This window comes from Hippoglossus stenolepis, chromosome 21 (genome assembly GCF_022539355.2).
Source record: "Hippoglossus stenolepis isolate QCI-W04-F060 chromosome 21, HSTE1.2, whole genome shotgun sequence".
In the NCBI taxonomy this organism is placed as follows: Eukaryota; Metazoa; Chordata; class Actinopteri; order Pleuronectiformes; family Pleuronectidae; genus Hippoglossus; species Hippoglossus stenolepis.
The window spans coordinates 1,372,364-1,392,688 of NC_061503.1; the positions used below are offsets into that span (position 1 = coordinate 1,372,364).

Consider the following 20,325-nt stretch of genomic DNA (forward strand, 5'->3'; position numbering starts at 1 on the left):
TTGCGTGCTACTCATCAGGGTCAGACATCTCACTAATGTGGGAGTATGTGAGGATTCAGTCCCTTCTACATGTATGTTTAAAATAAAAACATGAATCTGTGAATTATTTTAATAGCTCAGTGTTGTATGCAAGATGCATGTCTATAAATGGCAGTGACACGGCCACCCTGTACCTTGCACATAAAATATAAATAAAATAAAAACATGAACATATGAACCTGTGTTTTATTTGAATAGCTTAGTATTGAATGCACAATAAGAGGGTAGCTATGTTTATACATGGCACTAGGCCCAGTTTAATATAAAACACAATTTTATACAATATATATAGTCGGGGGTCCCTGCTCCATCTCCATCAGTTTGGGGGTCCTTGGCCTGAAAAAAGACCCCTGCTATATACTTAATATTTCACTCCAGTGACACACTGCCACTAATGTGGCTGAAAATAAGATGATAAAATACCATTCATTTTTAAACAGGAGAAAAACACAAAGTGATGAGAGCAAATAATGTCACTCAGTTAATTAAAAAATGTGTTTTATTTCCAAGTCAAATCCAAACACCAAACTTCCAGCAAAGTGTAGCACAATGTGGAAGTACATGAGGCAGATTGTACAGAAGCCAGCGGACAAACACAGCAGCAGTGAGCTGGATACACACATTTGGTTGATTCAAGGACAAAAAGGTGAACTACTGCATTAGTAAAAATAAAACGTTTTGTGTTTCAGCTTTTATTTCACAATAAGCGTAAGAGGTAAAGGTAGCACAAGAGTTACATAGTATCCCCATCTACACTCAAATCATTTGGTTGATTTGGACACAACTGCCTTTTTTTCCCCCACAGTGACTTTCCTGAGGTTTGCTGTGTTAACTTCATTATGGGTGAGTTGTGTTCTGAGAGATTTTCCTTGGATGCTGGTAGTAGTACAGTGTTATGGACAATGGCTTTCAAATGTACTGATGGACAGTGCTGTCCTTACCAAGCCAAAAGGCACAGAGAGATCTACAGAGCCGTGAATCTCCACAGAAATGTTTACTGAAGGTTATTTCAGGATAACGGAGAAGCTAGAAAAAGATTAACATCATCATCATCATCATCATAATGAGCAGAATGGACAAACTGCAGCTGAGGTGGGTGGGATAATTGTTCTCTGGTTTCAGAAGCAATGCTACACACATGATCAGAACTGTCATGGTTATGTATCTGATCTACAAAGGATCAATTAGTAAGAGTTCTGATGATCAATTAATGGCCCTCTCCTTGCAAAAATGAGTGACGCAATGCAAATAAAATTGGTTCCATCCTCTCACATGTGGGGATGTATGTTACAGTAAACTGAATGTTTTTGAATTGTGCACAGGCGGTCAGAAAAACCAAGCAATTCAAAGATATAACTTTGGGCTTTGGATATCTGCGGGTAAATAATTGTGATTTTTTTCCCCAAATGTTTCTACATTTTGTTGACAAAACAATTAATTAAAATAATAGATGATGAAAAAATGAACAGGATAATAAAAACTGTTAGTTGCAGTCCTGAGCTGCTGTCTGATTATCCTGGCAGAGAAAAAGTATGATGGCGTATTATAGAGTGTGAGGTGTAATCTTTTCCCAATAGAATCCACTGACTAAGCTTATCACACAGTACCATACACCGAAGGTTCCATTCGGACAACATATATGTGTACATACATAGAATTAGAGAGGGTAATTCATGAGTCCTGAAACGTCTGTATGACGTTTTACAACTTGAACTACTGTTAAGCATTTACTGTTTTGTTTTAGTATGTTACAGGCAACTGTAAATACACAGAGACTGAAGCTGTGTCACTTAGCATCTGAATAGCTCAGCTAAGGTTTTGAACTGGTTTAGCCAAACAGGGACTTTCTGGGTTGAATCTGATTGCTGAGTCAAATTCATTATATTACTACTGAACATTCACTATTAAATACTACAAAATGATGATGTTGCTGACAGTTGTCTTATTTGATTGTTTATTATTTTTGTACTTTAATCTATATTATTGGAGAAAAAATGTCTGAGCTTTCATCTATCTCTGTGACCGCTGGCCAGTCTACATAAGCAATGGCGTTGGTTGGTGTTTAAATTGATCATAAACCATAGAATAAGCAAACAGTAAGAGAAGCAAGTGAAGGAACCAGAGATCCCAACTGGAAACATGACCAGTGATTACTCTCAGCTCAATGACAGAAACTTAAGTTCTACCAGGTTCAAACTTCAAACCAGACATGACCCATGTTTGTGTGAAACCTCATGCTGTTCAGATGGTTCCTTCTACAGGACACAGCTGCTGGGCTCACACTGAAGCACAGGTGAAGTTCAAACTGCAGCTTCCCAGGACACTGGAGTTAGGTTGAGGACACCACTTGATTTAGTTTCCAGCATCACAGGTTTAAAGCTGTCTAAAGCCAATGACACAGCAGTAACTACGATGCACCTACATGGGAGCCATGGTTGTTGATTTATACTTGTTTTGCTAAGTGGCTCTAAAGCAAATGATTAAAGATAAACTTTGAAAATGAAGGAAAATTTAATTTCCCATCATCCTGTAAATACTGCTGGTGTTCACAGTGGCTGATGTTCAGCTAAAGCTACATAGTCTCACTTTTTTATGGACTTACTACTAGATAGATAGTACTAATTATACAACTATTATTAATTATTGACAAAGAGAGAAGAGAGTTGTTTTTTCTGCATTCAGTCACATTAACCCATGTTAACTGTAGAAAAACATTTAAAAATAATTTTAAGATACTCCGAAATCTTACGCATAAGTCTCATTGTGCCAGCTAAAAGCTCATCAGGTACGCAAAGCTCACATAAAAACTAAGTGTATAAAAATCCCATTGACCCAAACCAGGTCTTCATGACCGTCCTGAGAAACTATGATGGGTGGAGAGAACCCCAGCCCCTGTCCTCTGTCCAATGCCAGTAAAGCTGACTCTTGAAAACATGGTTTACCATCTCCACTGAGACAATATTGATTAGAAAACCAGTTCTTCTCTTCTGCGGGCAGCTTAAGCATGATGAATGTGAATTGTAATGTGGATCTGTCAGAGGGACTAATGAACACAGGACATCTCTTAATGTGGCTGCAGTTCGGACAGAATTAAAGGAGTGGATAAGATGGAGTAGACCTGAAGGTGTGCAGCAGTATCATGTTTCAGGTTCAGGACTGCTGGCTGCTCCACTGGTTGGCCATGGGCCTGCGGAGCAGTTCCTCCACATGACGGGCCACGTCCATCGTGTCCTCCAGGTCAAAGTCTCCATCTGCATCCAACATGGTGTCACTACTGACAAGAAGAGAGCAGAAACAGACTTTGGATGTTCTATCATAAAGGGCATGATGTATGTAGGAACAAATCTATTCCAAACAAAATGTACATTTCTGACCGACCCAGTCACAGATTCCTCAGCCAACTCAAATATGCTCTTAACATTTTCACAGAAATGAATCAACAGAAGAGCTTTCTCTTTTTTATTCAAGCTTCAGGTGAATCTCTGTAGGTTCATCACAGGCTCCTTTCACCTGGTTTCCACATTGAAATGTCATACAGTGTCATTACCTCCGCCAAAGAGGTTCAGTTTTCATTCGAATTGTCTGTTTTTCTATTTGTCTGCAGGATTAGACAAATAACGTACAGAACAAATTTTGACCACACTTAGTGGAGGGATAATGTCAGTCATGTTGGGACAGCTTTTAACTCTGTCGCCTTGGACAGTAGGTGTTCAATTTACAAAGGCATCGATGTAATGATGTCTGATCTACTGAGCGGCCCACATGCCAAACAAGCCAGGAGCAAGTCAGATTTACCTTTGTCCTCAGCGTACCCTCAGGTTCAGCTTGTACCGCTGTTGCGATTAAAAGCCCGGAACACGTGATGAGGCTAAGGTGCACAACTGAAGATAGGTGGTCGCTGTCTGCTAACATCTACTGGTGGTTGGCATCTTAATAAGTGCGGTAGACCTTTAAACAAACAAGGGATATTCTCCATCTTGTCCTATGTTTTCAAAAGGAAATAATGTCTGCCTCTTTGCATTTGTCTTGGTTTTTGTCTTGGCATCTTATGTTGTCTTTTTGCTCCTGAAGTTGACTGTTTACTTGAATGATATATGTAGAACTCATGGCCCAGCAGAAATGTGTAGCATATGGTTGAGTTGACAAAGTTCTCCTGGATCTTCAGTCTTAGGTAAAGGAATGTACTTACATAGGAGGGTAAACACTGAAGTTGTTGGGGTGGGTCACAGAGGGAGAAGCTGTCTGGTCCATGAATGTTGGAGTTGCTCCGCTGGGTTCAGGGTTTGGGGTGGTAAATCTACCAGAGACACAAAACACATTTTTTGTTGTTTTTGCTTAATAATTATGTTTTTATTTTTACAACATAATTAAAATTCTTGGGCATTCCTCTGTCCTATTTAGAGTTCTAATCACCAAAGAAGAGTCAGATCTATGTTGAGGCCTCCCTAGGTTGACCATTTTTAGTAATATGAAGGCATGTAGGGTTATGAGGCAGATCCACGAACGCACATTTCCAGATGGACTGTGATTTAGAAAGGGAACATTGGGGCATTTTGGCATCCACGTTATTTTTGTGCACACTTTTAGTAACTTTTAGTATGAAGCCTACACACCGTTTTTATAAATGAGGGCCCAGGCCATGATCAGATATCACTGATCACGATGACAGGGCTGAAAACTGCATCTGTGGTGGAACAAATTACTTGAGTGAGGCCCCCTGCTCAGGAGGTGACAGGAAAATAATGATTTTGATTTAGGTTTTTGTTTTCTGTTTTCACCTTTAGTTTACTTTTCACTTTTCACTTTTAGAGCCTGAAACCTGAAACAAGCCCACTGTGATCCTAATGAAAGTTGGCCCATTTAATGCAGTAACTGTATATAACTAACATTACACAGTTCACTTAGTCCTAATATTCACACACACAATATTATGGAATTCTCTGAGAGTAATGGCCACCACCAATCATCACCAACCTTTGTCCATCTTTATATATATTTTCATACAAATTCAGATCCACCTGGTAAAAACAATTCCAAATATTTCAGTAAAAATACTTGCACACTTTTAATTGCTAAATATCTGGTTTCATTTGTACTGTAGAGACACCTTCAGGGGAATTTGGCCATCTTAGAAAATGGCAATATTTCTGCCAGAAATAATAAGCCTGCCAGAAGTCATGCAACAGTCTGAGTCAGAGTAAAGGTGTTTCAGTCCTTCAAAGGTTTGTTACCATTAACTTTTCAGAACATTGCATGACACATCTGTTAGGAGTCTGAATGCTTTACAGTGTTATTTTAGATGGATGGATGGCATGTCATCTTTCAGCGAGTCTTACACCAAATGCAAATCAGGCTTCAGGAACTTGCTACTTTATCAGTCCTGTCAGGTTCACTGGAGGGTGTGAGGTGAACAGAGTTTCCTGTAGCAATTTTAGAAAACAGAAAGAGATCTACTTACTCTGGCACAACTTGTTTGATCTGTGGTTTTACGTATCCGTCCACTGCTTTTGCTGCAAGAGACATTAACTGAGGTTAGGAATTTTAATTAAAACATTTTTTATATTATTGACATCAAGCTAATTATGCACATAATTAGCTTGATGTCATATAATATTGTGTAAATAATTTAGTGCCTCTTAAATATAATAATAATAATAATAATAATAATAATAATAATAATAATAATAATAATAATAATACATACAGAGTGGAGGGGTGTAGTACTTGGCAAAAACCTCATCTTTGGGCTGGTCAGGGTAGAGAAACAGAAGGTGGTTCAGGTCACTGATGCGATCAGCCAGGGAGCGAATGGAGAAGTCCTTGGTTGTGTAAGGTAACAGATTCCAGACCAACCTCTCCCCTTAATTAAAGACAGGAACCAGCACAGATTACAATCACAGGACTTAAGAAATGATTCATATATTATTAATGTTGCAGAGAAGATGGCTGATGTACTGACATTTGCATTAATTAGTGGAATTAGGAGCTCAATATTGAGCGTTCTATATTATATTATATAGAATGCTACAAAATCTTGCCCAGCCTTCATTCTGCTTTATGTTATTCTAATGACATTATAATGAATTGCCCTACAAATTCAAACTAAGAGTAGAAACACTTTAAAGGGCAGTTATGTACCTGATTTGTTGGGATTCTCAGCCACCCAGGCGATGGTGATACCTCCGATCTCAGAGTCACTGAATCGCAGCAGGAAGGTGCCGTTGGGTTTGGACAACAACATGTCCTGTGCCTGCTGCTTGTTTACAAACCCCAGGATGGCACTGCATACAGATTCACACATTGTTACACAACTATTTCATGCAGTGGCTCAACGTGTGAGCACCTTCCTGGTCATAGCAAGTGAAGGCTAAAATGTATTTGTTTAATTGTTTTTTCACAAATTGTAATATGTAAAGTTTACATTTGTTCTTCCAAGGAGACATCCTGCTCAATAAATGCATCAAATCAGACCATTGCACTAATAAGCCTCAGAACTGACATAACACCAACAAAGCTGATGTTATGTCTTCTGTTGAAATGTGTTTTGTTTCAGCACTCATCATTTTTTGATTTAATTGAATTTGTGTAGAAGTGCAAGTTCCGGTCCGTCACAAACTTTAGGAAAAGTAAAGAAAATAATAACAATAAATAATTGTGGCTGTGACAAGTGAGATTGGGGATTAGTGGTTTGTTTGGGAGATTTGTTCCTGTTGGACAAATGTAGATATTATGCCATTTATTATGTTTTTTTGTAAGTTTGGGTCTTGGGGAAAACACCCACTTTCTCTCGGGAGCAAAGCTTGTAGCGTCTCCAGAGGGAGCTGTGCAAAGTCTGATTAATATCCTCAAGCGATACTGGAGTACATTTGGTTGTGTTTGAAAAGTAAACTGGGGGGTTGTTATGGAACTTTCATTAGACTTAAATCATTGTAATGCACAGAAAATGAGCCAATAATCAGGACCATGATCCATCAATATTTAATGATCCACATATTTGTATCATATCCACAAAAACACAGAGCAGTTCCTCTGCTTCTTCTGCAACAATCTTCAAATTGTTTTTTATGAAATGGTCTCTTTTGAGAGACAATGCTATAGCAGTGTAATGCTAAATCAGTACTTGTTAGTCTGTAGAGTGACTTAATTCTCTCTGTAAATCTTGTATTTGCTGCCTTCAAGGGGATTTACGTCTCACGTGGCTGCAGTGATGTTCGAGTGTAGGACGCCATGACATCGCTAGTGAGTGTGATTACAAGTGCTACCAAGCAAAGTCTTATCCTTAATGAGATATTGCAGTCTTAGAGGTGAACATTAAAAAAGTCATTACCCATCATTCCAGTGAGGCTTGAGATGTTTCTTCATGAGCTCCACTACTCCATCAAACCACTGCCAGAAGGTGAAGTTGCGTCCAGGTAAGCTCTCCTGTACAAAATAAGCACATTAGAACAGAATGTTTACATGCACAAGAAGCGGCCGCTGACACTCTGTAGTGATGGCACAGCTTTTTTTCTTGCATCACATGAGTCTGAAATTTACAATCAGCCGTGGAAAGGAGCCGGCCTCACCCGATTGAACTGGGCCCAAGAGATGGTCATCTTGCTGTAGTCCTCTGGGTTGTTGCTGCTGCTTGTAAAAGCCTTTTGTGCCAGGAAGACCAGGTTATCCTCTGACAGGCCACGCCCGCTGTGCATTTCCGCCTTGTACTTCATATCCAGGGCCTCGCACAGCTGGGGCCACAGCACCTTGTCTGGCACGATGAACGGCACCCTGCCCTGAGGGGGGAGAGGGGTGTCGTGGGAAAATATGGAAAGAGAAGCACAGGCCTTTCAGATTCAGTTGTTGTTTTGGTGAAACATTGTAAAATTGCACCTTTATGGTATTTTCTAAGATTAAATAATTACATTGAAGGACGAGAGTGAGACACATGAAAACATATGTCAAAAAGCAGACAGTGATCACACATATAACAAACTGGAGCTTTGAAAATAACTGATGTTGTTTCTTATTCTAGAAAAATGTCATGAAAAAAATGTAATATTACTAAAATATGGTCACAGTCTCAACTGGTGAAATATAGGAAGCCCATTGTGGAAACCGACAGTACAGGAGCCGCCAACTTACCGGCTCAGCAAAGGCATTGTCCCACAGGACTGTTGCTGTAGCATTGTTGTCCTGACTGCCGTGGACGATCACGACCACAGGCAGTGATAAGGTCTGCAGGTTACAAGAACAACAATAGGTGGGTAACAGATTCTTCTGGATTCATTCAAACCAATGCTAAAAAACATTAGGTTTACAGAAAGCTTGGACAAAGCCATAATCTTGCTAAATAGTGCTGGGTAATAATAATCTTCCAAAGGAGAGAAACACAATAGAGATGAAATCCATAAAAGATGAGTAAAGTAATAATCAGTGGTATCATTTGTATTACAGATCCCAGGGTCCCCTCTAATTACTTTGACATGGAAGACGAGTTCGTTTCCCCCAACACTGAACTGTGATTCAAACAGAACTGTGAACTTCTCCTCCGTCACTGACTCTGCACCTCGACGGTCAGAGCGCTTGATCCGTTTCAGTGACTGTAAAAACACAGAGAGCAAAGACATGAGAAAGCATCAGAAGAATACCGCTTCATTTCAACTAACACGACCAATGTGGTGCATAGAGAAACAGCTCTGCAGCTTCTGGCGAGAAGCTGGACGTCACTCAACTAACTGTGTAAACAGATTTAGGTGTTACTCAAGTAAACATGTGAGTCTACACTACAAATGTAAATAAATACAAAACACTAAACCCCAAAGTGCGATGGTAGTGTGTAAATAGAAAATGGAATGCTGACTCATTTACAGTGCAGAGTTTTTCTAGTCTGAACGACCACTCAAAATGCTTTGCACTACAAGTCACACTGTTTATACGGCACTTCTATAAGCTGTTCTATTCCATCACACATTCACCATCAGGGGTAATTTAGGGTTTAGAATCTCTCCCAAGGAGACTTCGGCATGTGGACTGAAGGTGGACGGGATCGAACAACCGGTGTTGAAGATAGTTGACGCCCCCCCTACCTCCTGAGCCACATGCCTATGATGTGTGAAGGATGTGTGAAAAGAGCGGTAAATGGAATGAATGTATATGTGAATGAATATATATACACACAATTCTATCAAACTGGTTGGACTGTTCAGACTTGAGATACTCTGTTCTGCTAGTAGCTCTGGCCCAGACTTTGTACCCCCCCAGGATGAGCCCTTTTGACTCTGAAAATATTTTTAACTAATGTTATCTATTTGTACGAGCAGTCATACTAAAGCAGCTACTCCAGCTGTCTTCTCTGCAGAGAAAAGCCTTATCATTCCTCCCCGGAAAGCTTTTTGGAAAAAACATATTTTGTATCCCTCTCACATTCCTTAGTAGTACATTAAAATATGTCCAATAGAGCCTACCATGTTTCTGAAGTGTGCACTGAGGGTGCCAGTGGCCTGGTGATATTCCATCACACAGTTGTTGTTGAGGATTTCTCCACTGCTTTCACTACAAAGGCAGAAGAAAGCAATTAGAAATAATTGAACACATCCTGTAGCTCTTCAACAAAGGAGACAAAATAACAAATTAATCTATTAATCTCGCATGATGAACCATTTTAGTACATTCATGAAATGCCTTCTAATATCTAACAAAGTACCTGCTATAGTCACCCACTATTTTAAGCCTTGTAGAGTCACAATTTGTTTTTACCAATGCATCTGTCTGCATGCTGTGCCACTCACCTGTGTGTGCTCTCATTCTTCAGCAGAGCTTTGGCCTGCTGCTCACTAACAATGACAGCCTTGACCTGTGGTGGGTTCATGTGGACGTTCAGTTTTCCGCCCACCAGAAGGCGCACAGTGGCTGCAAACTTGGTCTGGGTCTTTAACACCTGGGGCGGCTGCTTTTCAATGATGAAGGTGCTGAGGAAAAGAGGGGCCAGTGACATGATGAGCACATTAAAACATTTTTTCAATGGCGTAATTTATTCGCCACCCCTCATTGTCCAAGGTATGGTGCTATGAAATGAGTGACACAACCATTAGAAAGTAATGTAATTTGTCAAACAAATAACTAACATTTCTCTCATAAAATCCAAAATATCAAAAGATTCCACTAAATTACATGATTAAGATGGCAGTGAAGTTTCATGGTACGGAAACAAAATCATTGCAGACAAAAATTTGATTACTGTACTAACATACAGTACAAAAGAACACCAAACTAAAAGGGGGGTAAGAGCAAATACCACTTAGCCATGAGACAAATAAAAAAAGTTATCTTGTGCAATCCTGAAAAGTTCACTTGACCTAGGCTATGGCCACAGTGTCCACAAACATCTGAATAAGAATTGATGAGCAGTCAAATCCCTGACTAAGCCCTAAATCTACAAACATCAAAGTTATGGGTGGCTTGAAGTAGTAATAGCCCTGGACTCCTGCACACTCCGAAGATGCCCCAGGAGGGCTTATTCACATTCATAAAGCACCAATAAACTGTTTGAGCAAACTCCCTTGACAACACCAGAATCCTCACAAGAGTAAAGACATCCTCACTGTCAGGGCACTAGCTGTATAGCTTCTCCTGAATCAGTTGGCTAGAGTCTCCACCCTTGGCTTTTCAACAGTTGGAAGAGGAAGAGGAAGAGGTTAAGTCAAGTTTTCACCTGGTAACCAGGGCAGAGATGATATCAGTGATGTCACTATTGAGCTTGCTCAGCAGCTCTTCCATCGGGCCTGGCAGGGGGAGCTGTTGGGTTAGATGCTCACAGCGCCGGATCTGCTGCCGGTTCTGCCAGATCAGGTCAGCCAGCTTCTCACACCTTGTGGACAAGCAGAAGATTTGGAGATACCACCATCATGTGGGGGGGGAAATCATCAGTCACTCCTCTATAATCCCATGTGTTTATAGATTTGGTTTCTCAACCTAAATGCCTTTATTGAAAGAGAACATTTCATACAAACTTCTCTCTATCATAATAAAACATGCACTTGCTTGGAGGCAGTTGAAACTGTTCCATCCATCCCTGTAATATATTATGTAAGTCAAACTAATTAACATGCATTTCTAGTACGTACCAGGACTGGAGGACATCCAGTCCCCCCTCATGAGGACCCCCGTTGCCAGCCAGCTGCTGCCTCCTCTTCCACTGGATGAGCTCCTCATCAAGGATTAAAGTTTGCTGCTTCCTCAACAGGCCCAGGGTCTTCTGGTGCTGCTCCGACAGGTCCTGCAAACACATCACCAGCCACATGCTGAGTAACTTTTGCATTCACTCAGTGCATTAACATATCAAGCTGCACAATATGACAAAAATCTTGTATCCTGATAGGTTGTTTCATATCCAGATATTAATACATATCGTGACTCTTGACCATGTAAGTTGTTTCCATGTCAAGTTTTGACAGTCGTCTCCTTCCATCTTCATGATTCTTTGACATATATTGTGTCTAAGTTCAAAGCATCTTGTAACGTCTGGGGTTTGTGTTGATCACTCGACTGTCCTCTCTACAGTTTGACAGGATTCTTGCATAGGTGGTAACAGAGGGTGGGGAACAGTCTGTAGGTTTACTCATCCATTTTAAACTTTTCAGATTCAAACCACATCCATGTGAAAGAACTAGCTCAATACATGTAGTACTCTTTAAAAGTAGGATTAGCTCCTCTTTTAGGTATGAGCTGCTGGTTTTGTCTCAGCTGATTCGATATTACTATCACTCTCCTCTATGTTTGTTTCTCGATGTGGTTTCTTGGTGTAAATTCCTTTCCTGTATCCATGTTGTGTGGAAGAATAGAAAGTGTCATCAAAATGACGAAAAATGTTGTAAAAGGTGATTTCCAGCAAAATGAAATTAACAATAGAGATTAATATGAAACAATATTTTTCTCAATTGTTACCCGATACATATCGTCATATCGCACAGCCCTATTAACATACACCAGAGAAATAATGATCCAGGGAGAAATGAGGTTACAGTGTAGGAACCGGGTGTGCTGCTGTTTGAACTGCTCGACTGTGAAGATTTTAATATGAAGGACGATATTTTCTGTGATCAAGGTGAACCATTTTTTGTCCGTTTTTTTTTTTTAGACATGTTACACATGTCTGGAACTGAACTTGAAGTACTGGTGGATAAGAAGCTAACTTTTGGAATTGAGGAGTCTAAAGTTTTGCCTCTAATAAGGTAATATTCTTTTAGTCTAGTTTTAGTCTGACTGAAATAAATTTAAATACATGGCTGAATCTCCTTTCATCCTACTACTCTGCTGTCACAGCCATATTCTCTTCCTGAGGTCTTTGATAGGAACATGCTTACACATGTAAAAAGCAGAATAGAAATCCAGTTATACAAAAACATTTCCCAGGGGAAATGTGGTTGGGGTGGTCAGATTTCTTCGGTATCCTTCCCCAGGATGATAATGATCTTCCCATATATAATATTGAAGAAATCAGATTACTGCAAAAAGCAGACAGTACCCTGTCTACATAAACAAATGTTAACATGATGACTAAATATATCTTTTTGCAAGAGCCCGCCCAAATCATTAAAACATTAAATAAGTTACATTTTTTAAATAGAAAGTAAATAGACTCAAGTTTTAATTTAATTCATATGCAACACAAAATTGTATAATAAAAAATTCCACATATAGTGCCTTCATGATAGTCACCAAACAAAACAGAAGTTATATGAATGTATTAATAAATAATGACGTCAAGAACTTAAACTCTTTGTGGTGGATTTGACACTGAATTCATTAGTCTCACAGCCTGAGGAAAGAAAGTGCTCTACAGTCTGATGGTATGGAAGAGGGCAGGCCCCAACAGGCTGAACAGACCGTGGTTAAGTCTTAAGTATCCTTTAAAATCAGCAGGCATCTCACCTCACCAATATCACTAATCTATACGCATCTCAACTCCTGATAGATGAGCAGATTGAATCACCCACTGCAGAGCCTTCCTGTCCTGGGCCATGCACACTGCAAGCTTGTGGTGATTCCAGTTAGGATGTTTTCTATTACTCTTCTGTAAAAGTTTACAAGGTCTTGGCACAGAAAGTTATTAACTGTCAAAAGTGTAGTTAGGATTTTTTGGGAATCTCCTTTTGTTCCTACATAGAAGAGTCCACTAGGGCAAGTGTCAGATCAGCTGGAGTCATGCAGCGCTTCCTTTGAACTGGAGGACAGAATGTACATGCATAGTGAAACAGAGCTTGTTCACCAACACCAAAGACTCAAAACTTAATATAATATAGTAACTGGCTGGACTTGAATAGTAGAATAAGTGGTCGGCTTTTTGTACTGCAGCCCACAATTATGTTATGCTCTGTTTAAAACTTAAAAGCAAAAATACAATGTATTTATTTGGTTCTTTTCCTGTTTTATTATGATTTATATTTATTATCCCAATATTAGAGTTATATTATGAGCAGAGGGACATAACATTTGAAAATAATAGGACCAAGAATAGACTTATAAAGTATAGACATCAATTTTTTGTCAAATGGAAGCTGTGAGACAGTAGCTGATTATTTCATTGAGCCTCAGTCACAACTATTTTAAATTAAACTGCAGAACTGTTTGCACCTGTGTCGGCCCGCCGAAGCCCATAGAAGGCTATTAGACTGAAGGTGTGAACATGCATTTAAAACATGTAGGATTCAAACCTTATCTGTCCTGAAGGGTTTCTGTTGACAATACTGTGTGTGTGTATGTCCACACTGATACAACTTAGTTTTAAAATAATCTACATCCATACTAACACACTTCAAAAAATTATGTGACCATTAATGCACACTGGGCATGCCAGTGTGAAAAGAAAGCAGATTGTCTTCTCTGCAGTTGGCTGCCTAAGCAGTTTTAGACTTAACATGGTTAAATCTGGAGAATTGGCTACAGAGTTTACCCAGAGTTTGCCTTTTAACACATGCACAGCACAATGGGAGATTCTCTGCACAGATGCATTAACAACAGCATCAAATCCTCCACATTATTCAGGCGAGAGGTGGAGCAGCTGGGTGCAGCAGAGAGATGCAGGAAGTGAGATATTAACTCCGCTGCAGAAATCACGTGACACACACGGACACCGGTGTCAGCTCTTTACACCACAAACTCTCTTGTCATCTTCGTCTGTGTCTTCCATGTGTCACAATAACCGTGTAGTCAAAATCTGATACTGTGACAGACCTAGAGTGGCTGTTGCCGCATTTTGTATCATTGCAAACCTGTGATATTGCAGAGCCACAGTATATATGTTGTGTGTGTGCGAGTGTTGCGTCTCCTTACAAGCCTGTATTTCTGTAGTGTGCTGGCCTCTCTGGTGAGCCAGGCCTCCACAGTGGCCCTCTTGCTCTGTAGGGTGGTCTCTCGCTGGGTGCGCTCGGCTGGAGGCAGTGAAGACAAGTTGCTGAGCTGTGCTAAAATAGCAGGAAACAGATAACAGACAGAACATTACTAACACAAATCACTGCTAACTTGTGGGGGGGTCTCCCACTGTGTTCACACATCGGACTCTCCTGACTTTCTGCAGACTTTATACTAGAGGGCCAGGCAAAGAAAGTCAGCAGAAACTGAGGAGGCTCTCACTCAGACATTTGCGTTTTCACATGCACCTCCTCCCGAGAACATAAATCTGCAGAGTTCAGTGCATGTCTGAAAGCAGCTATGGTGCGTGAATATTCATGTTGACATAAAAGGCCTATGTTACATGTTGTTTATGCAGTATTTACTTGTACTTTAAGAACTTCTCTCCTGTCTGCAGTGCATTTCTCATATCACATTTTATATTTATTAATCGATGGTGTCGGATCATGAACCTGGATTGTTCCGGTACTTTAACCCTGGTGTTCTGGCTGTGCATGTCTCATGTTGTGTGTGGCAGGTGAGCTGTGTGCGCACTACATGTTGGACTTATTTTCAATGTGTGTATGGGAAACACGTGCTTAATGCAGCGCTAGAGGTTTATCTACTGCATTACCTTTGATACAAGTTGGGTTATGTATTAAACTAAATGTCAGGACACTATGGTATGAAGACAGGCATCTTCCGGTCTGTAGATAACAATCAAAGCCCTGTTAGAACAAATGAATGGGTTCAGAAAGTGAAACGCTGGAGTGCTTTTACTTTGAAACGGTTTGTGACATAGACAGATAAACATTGTGGTTCACAGCAGAATAAACAGAGAAACTGATCTTTCACCTGAGTTTGGATGTTTATCTGTTGAATTTATGTCACAAACAAATGGTTGCAACACTTTCTGTATGCGTTTCAAAATGAAAGCACTCCAGCGTTCCTGTTTACCAAATCGATTCTTTTGTTTACAAAGGTGGTTTTAATGTGAAATATTTGCAGGAGTGGAAGATGCATGGCTTCATACTGTATAGTACTGGTATTGATGAGTACACAGAACTACTTTTATACAAGGAAATAGTCATATTTATGGCCATATTCAAGGCAAAGCCTATATGCAGAAACATTGTGCTGCAGTAGCAGCTCCTCTGCAAAACATATTGTCAAGCTAAGACGCTAAATATTGTGAATTGAGCAGATGCTGTAAATATGAATTGATTGAATATTGTGCATTGAAAAGATCAAGTTGTATAACTGCCTTTCTTTGTGTATATTTATGCTCGTACATTCAGCCTTTAACAATAATATGACCCTCCTAAGTGTTTTTTTTTTAAGATATCGGGGTGGTAGATCTCAGCTTACGTTTGGAATAAAAAAGTGATCTTGGGCTCGAAAAGGTTGGTGACCACTTCTTTACAGCATCTGGGTGGCCCTGCTGGCCCCCTCTTGGCAGCGCCACTGCATCGAGGTGCATTAGCCTACTCAGCGGCGGCCAACAAGCGACTCTGCACCTCTGCTGTTTTCAATTCACTCACACATAGAACTGATCTATATAATAACCTTTTATGTTCCTGGATAAACGGAGCGTCGCTTCTTCTGCAACAATGAAGTTCAAACACAGCGTTGGGTCATTATCTGCGGGAAGAACTTCTCTCTTATCTGCAGAAGTGTGTGTCTGCTCGTCTCTGTGGCTCTTCACATCGTCTATTCACTAGTTTTTAATCAATGATGTCGGATCATGAATCCAGATCATTCCAGTCACTTTAACCCTGGCTGTGAGCATCACGTTACATCTCTTACTTTGCAGTTAGCAGGTGAACTGTGTGGGTGCAAAATCTTGGACTTTTTTTCAATATGTTTATATATGTGTCTAATAAACTCTAGAGCAAATCAAACAATCACAAAGTAAACGTCAGTACTGTTCAGGTCGTTATAGCTTCTGATTAGTGCTGGTGTTTATTGTTTACGTGTAAAGTGAGTGCAGGTGAGCGGTGGAGTGTTGAGGGAGCACATGCGGCAGGGTAATACAGCATGGTACACGGTATTATGTGCGTCTGCCGCCATCCCGGAGTAGCTGCTGCAAAATGAATGAAGCGTAAACCCTGAAGGGGAGCATCAGCCACTGTCCCCACCTCCAAAGTCTCAAAATTCGACTTACAAGGAAGTCGAATTGGGTGTTGGTGTTTGGTGTTGGGTGATTTTGAGCAGTTGCGAGCGCGTAGGGAAGGGCAAACTGCCTCAGCCCAGTGCTTGCAGAATCACAGTTATGAATGCAGAGCAGTAATGCTTGCGAGTATGGTTTTGCGCTTGAAGAAACTGTTCTGTGCACCCGGTCTTTGGTTGGGATTTTTACATGCACAAATTGACTACATTAAGGCCATAGACTTTATTTATTTCTGTGTGTGTGTGTGTGTGTGTGTGTGTGTGTGTGTGTGTGTGTGAGGGAGAGAGCCTCTCACCCTGGATACGAAGGTTCTCCTGGTACTGGATGATGAAGTACTCCTGGCTGTGCTGCAGCTTTCTCAGTTCGTTCTCAGTCTCCTGTGTTGCCAAACGAAGTTCCTCAAAAGCCTGGTTGATCTGTTGGTGCCGCTGTGACAGGCTGTCCATTGCCTGGCCGCCACTCTCAGAGCTGGCCTTTACACAAAAACATTTTAAATATTAGAACGTCAAAATCCTTTTTTCCCCCTTTTTACCCATTCAGTTTGGTACAAACAAAACCATGGGGCCAATTCATATATTTATTCTTTTATTTTTTATCATCTTCCAAACGTGTAAATCTCAGCCATTGATTCATAATATAAAAATGAAACATCAGCAACCTCTTCAACACTTACATTTGTAGCTTCTTGAACCAGCCTCTGCTCTGAGTGCAGGATGTGTTTAATGCAGCGCACCAGCTCCAAAGGACAGCGGTCATAAGTGCTCTGCATGCGGACACAAACACAAATAATTTTAACTAAATGTGAGATGAGAAAGGATTTTTTGATATAATTGCAACACATCTGCTCCAAATGCACATATGAGGTCCCTGAAACACGGGACTGTGATGAGCGGCAGAATAAATTACGGAATTTTCCCTGTTTTTATGATCAAGTTATGTCTATTTTCATATTAAGAGAACTTAGAAATCTATTTTGGGGATTTTTTGGGGGATTTAAAAGTATCTGCAGCCTGCTTGAAATGTAGTGATGCTGAGGGCACACCAGTACATGTGAAATGGATATGCCCAAAAATTCATTTCGGGAAGGAGAATTATTACTTTGTATTGTTTATATTCTTTTCTTTATTTATTTATTAAAAGAATGTAAGGTAAGGATGTCAAATTATTTCAGCATAATGTTCCACTGTCCAAAAACAAGAATTATGGGCGATCTAGTTTTCCTCTGTCTTACTGTAGCTGACTGGTACCTTGAGCTGGTTGCCACAGTGGCCCAACTTGATCTTGAGAAGAAAGCCGTCCTCTCCTCCCTGAAGTTGGGCTCTCCTCTGAAGCTCGGCCACCAAGTTGTCCAGCAGACGCTTGGCTTTGGCCTCCTCCGCTGGGTTGTCCAACTCCACAGAATCCCTTTGAAATGTTCATCATTAGATTATTGACCAATGCAAGGCCAATCTCAAGCTCAGTGCTGCTCAACCAAAGCCGTTTTCAGACATGCACCAGAAATGTTCCTGAAAATTTCAAGATTTCTCTCTATATGTGAGAATGCAAGGAAAATGTCTGAGTGAAGCCATGCGAAAATACAACAGGACATTTTTCAGAGAAATCACAGCGAGTGAGAGGGGATGTTAATGACGTTTCTAACACTAGATGGACGCAAAAAACTGAAAGATTATAAATATCTGTGGGTGGAAAAGAGGAGCTGATTTTGGTGATAGGGGCTAACGCCAGAGTCGATGTGGTGTAAACAGAAACACTGAACTTTCTGCAGGAGACTATATATTTTGTCCAGCCCCTGTGCATGCTCTACCTGGGCTCCACCCCTCGCCTAACTGTTCCTTAAAGCTTCCTGTTGTTGTGAACGCGTCTGACACAAGTTCATGTCTGAAAACAGCTCAACACTAGGTGCAATGGTATAAATATATTACATGTTACCTACAATCCAGTTTAAGACATCTTATATCCAAAGAGATATAGTGCCATTGATCAATCCCAGATGTTGGGAGCGACTCGAGTAAAAGTAAAGGTAATGGTGTCTGTCATACCACAGCTGGCTCTCAATCCACTGGGCCAGGTAGTGCCGCACCTCGATGGGAAAGTGCTGGCCATACAGCGCCTGCATCTGGTGAGACGCCTCACCCTGGAGCTGCTGGGCCTGGATCCACATTGCCATGGTGCTCCTGTGGAAGCAGGGGGATTGCAGGACAAGAAGTCAGGGACAGGATGAGGTACTAATAAACAACACGACCAGAGGGAGATTTTGGAAAGAAAAGATGGTGGGAGGAGAGTAAATAGAGCAGGAATTTATGCATAAAACTTTTTTTAAACAATGCCTGCCAAACTGGTGAGCAGTTCCGAGTGGAGCCAAGATACAGGTCAAGTTGCAATCCTGACAAAACCACTTTCTAAACTTCCTGATTCACCAGTAAAAAGATACTGTGCACTTCCACAAATTCAGCTTCGGGTCATTTGTTAGAGAAACTCTCCTCCATCCGACAAACTGACACAACAAGGACAGATGGATTTAAACTCATTTAGAATGATATCTCATTTGGAATCGTTTTCTACAATCTTTCTCTTTAGGACAAAGCTAATGTAACCAGTGTCATTAGTTCAGTGTTGAACTCACTCAGAGATCTAACAGGAACATATATGTATATACATATTTATATATATATGTACAACCATCATGTGTCTATGTTCTGCACTAGCACACATGTAGACATGTGTATGGGTTTGATAACAGTACTTTCTGATGTTTCACCACAGAGCGGAACATAGAAAGGAAGCTGCGCTGCAACAACTTTGACAGATAGCTTAGCTTGCTAGCCTTACTATACGCTGAGGTTTGCTCGTTGACTAACAGGAGAAACTGGCAAATAGCGACCTCTGTCTTTTTACCGAACAACTGTGCAAATGCGTGTGTGGCGGTGGTGAATTTACGTTACATGTATTGCTCTGGTAGAAGCAACGCAGAGGACCGTAGCTAAGCTAGCGAAGGAGAGCCATTCTACTAGCTAGCATAGTCATGGAGCTAAGTGACAGGACAGCGCTGAAAGTTCCTGCTCCACAAGTGGTTCACAGATACTCACCTTTCAGAGGCTGCGGCAGCTCAGAGCTGCACCATGGACGAGCAGCAGCACACGCACGCACACACACACACACGCACACTCACTCACTCACACTATTAAAGATCTCACAGGTCGGTTCTCGTATTGTCACATCGCCAACTTTGACGCCTCCTGGTTTCTGGTAAAGCAGCTGTTGTTGACCAGCACCGAGTCGAGAGCCAGCATTAAAAACCAGCTTCCTGTTTCAAATTTCACACTAAAAGTCTGATTCAACCGCGGTGATATGTCCAATGTGTATTTAACACACGGTGGTTCTGGTTGTAGTTTATCTGTATGGTAATGGGCTGCATGAACAAAATGCTGGGACTTTGTTGTTGTGAGACAATTAAGAGATCATTTAGGTGTTTTGAGGTAAGGTACAAAGGTTCCTCATATCCGGTTATATCCATAACTTTAGATAACTTGGTGCAGTTCCGTTAGGAGCCCCGCCCCCAGCCCGCACCAAGCTGTATGACAAACACACAACTGTTTTATTACAGATATGTTTGAATGTTGTTTTATTACAGATGTGTGTGAATGTTGTTTTATTACAGATGTGTGTGAATGTTGTTCTATTACAGATGTGTGTGAATGTGGTTTTATTACAGATTTGTGTGAATGTGGTTTTATTACAGATGTGTGTGG

The 20,325-nt window shown here is 40.7% G+C and overlaps 1 protein-coding gene across 3 annotated transcripts; it reads right to left on the bottom strand.

Moving 5' to 3' along the window:
- Positions 1-520: 520 nt before the first annotated feature.
- On the bottom strand, positions 521-19,861 carry LOC118100442 (signal transducer and activator of transcription 5B). Of its 3 annotated transcripts, none has more exons than XM_035145563.2 (19): positions 19,663-19,860; positions 18,616-18,750; positions 17,824-17,980; positions 17,250-17,339; positions 16,872-17,049; positions 14,350-14,480; positions 11,142-11,293; positions 10,730-10,885; positions 9,807-9,986; positions 9,483-9,570; positions 8,496-8,618; positions 8,161-8,253; positions 7,605-7,811; positions 7,367-7,461; positions 6,178-6,320; positions 5,744-5,899; positions 5,498-5,549; positions 4,229-4,336; positions 521-3,310 (listed from the first exon to the last, which is right to left on the bottom strand). In XM_035145563.2, exons 2-19 carry the CDS (start codon positions 18,741-18,743, stop codon positions 3,190-3,192), a joined length of 2,358 nt encoding a protein of 785 aa, XP_035001454.1. In that variant the 5' UTR covers positions 18,744-18,750; positions 19,663-19,860; the 3' UTR covers positions 521-3,189. The 3 variants fall into 3 exon arrangements, with proteins under 3 accessions (XP_035001454.1, XP_035001453.1, XP_035001455.1); XM_035145562.2 differs by having other exon boundaries at positions 521-3,313; XM_035145564.2 differs by lacking the exon at positions 521-3,310 and adding an exon at positions 4,653-4,723 and having other exon boundaries at positions 19,663-19,861.
- Positions 19,862-20,325: the final 464 nt, after the last annotated feature.

Coding starts and splice junctions, on each gene's coding strand:
- LOC118100442 (XM_035145562.2), bottom strand. CDS start 18,743: ATGGCAATGTGGATCCAGGCCCAGCAGCTCCAGGGTGAGGCGTCTCAC. Junction 14,481..16,871: donor GGAGAACCTTCGTATCCAGG/GTGAGAGGCTCT, acceptor CTGCTATTTTAG/CACAGCTCAGCAACTTGTCT. Junction 8,619..9,482: donor GTGCACACTTCAGAAACATG/GTAGGCTCTATT, acceptor GTGTTTTTACAG/TCACTGAAACGGATCAAGCG.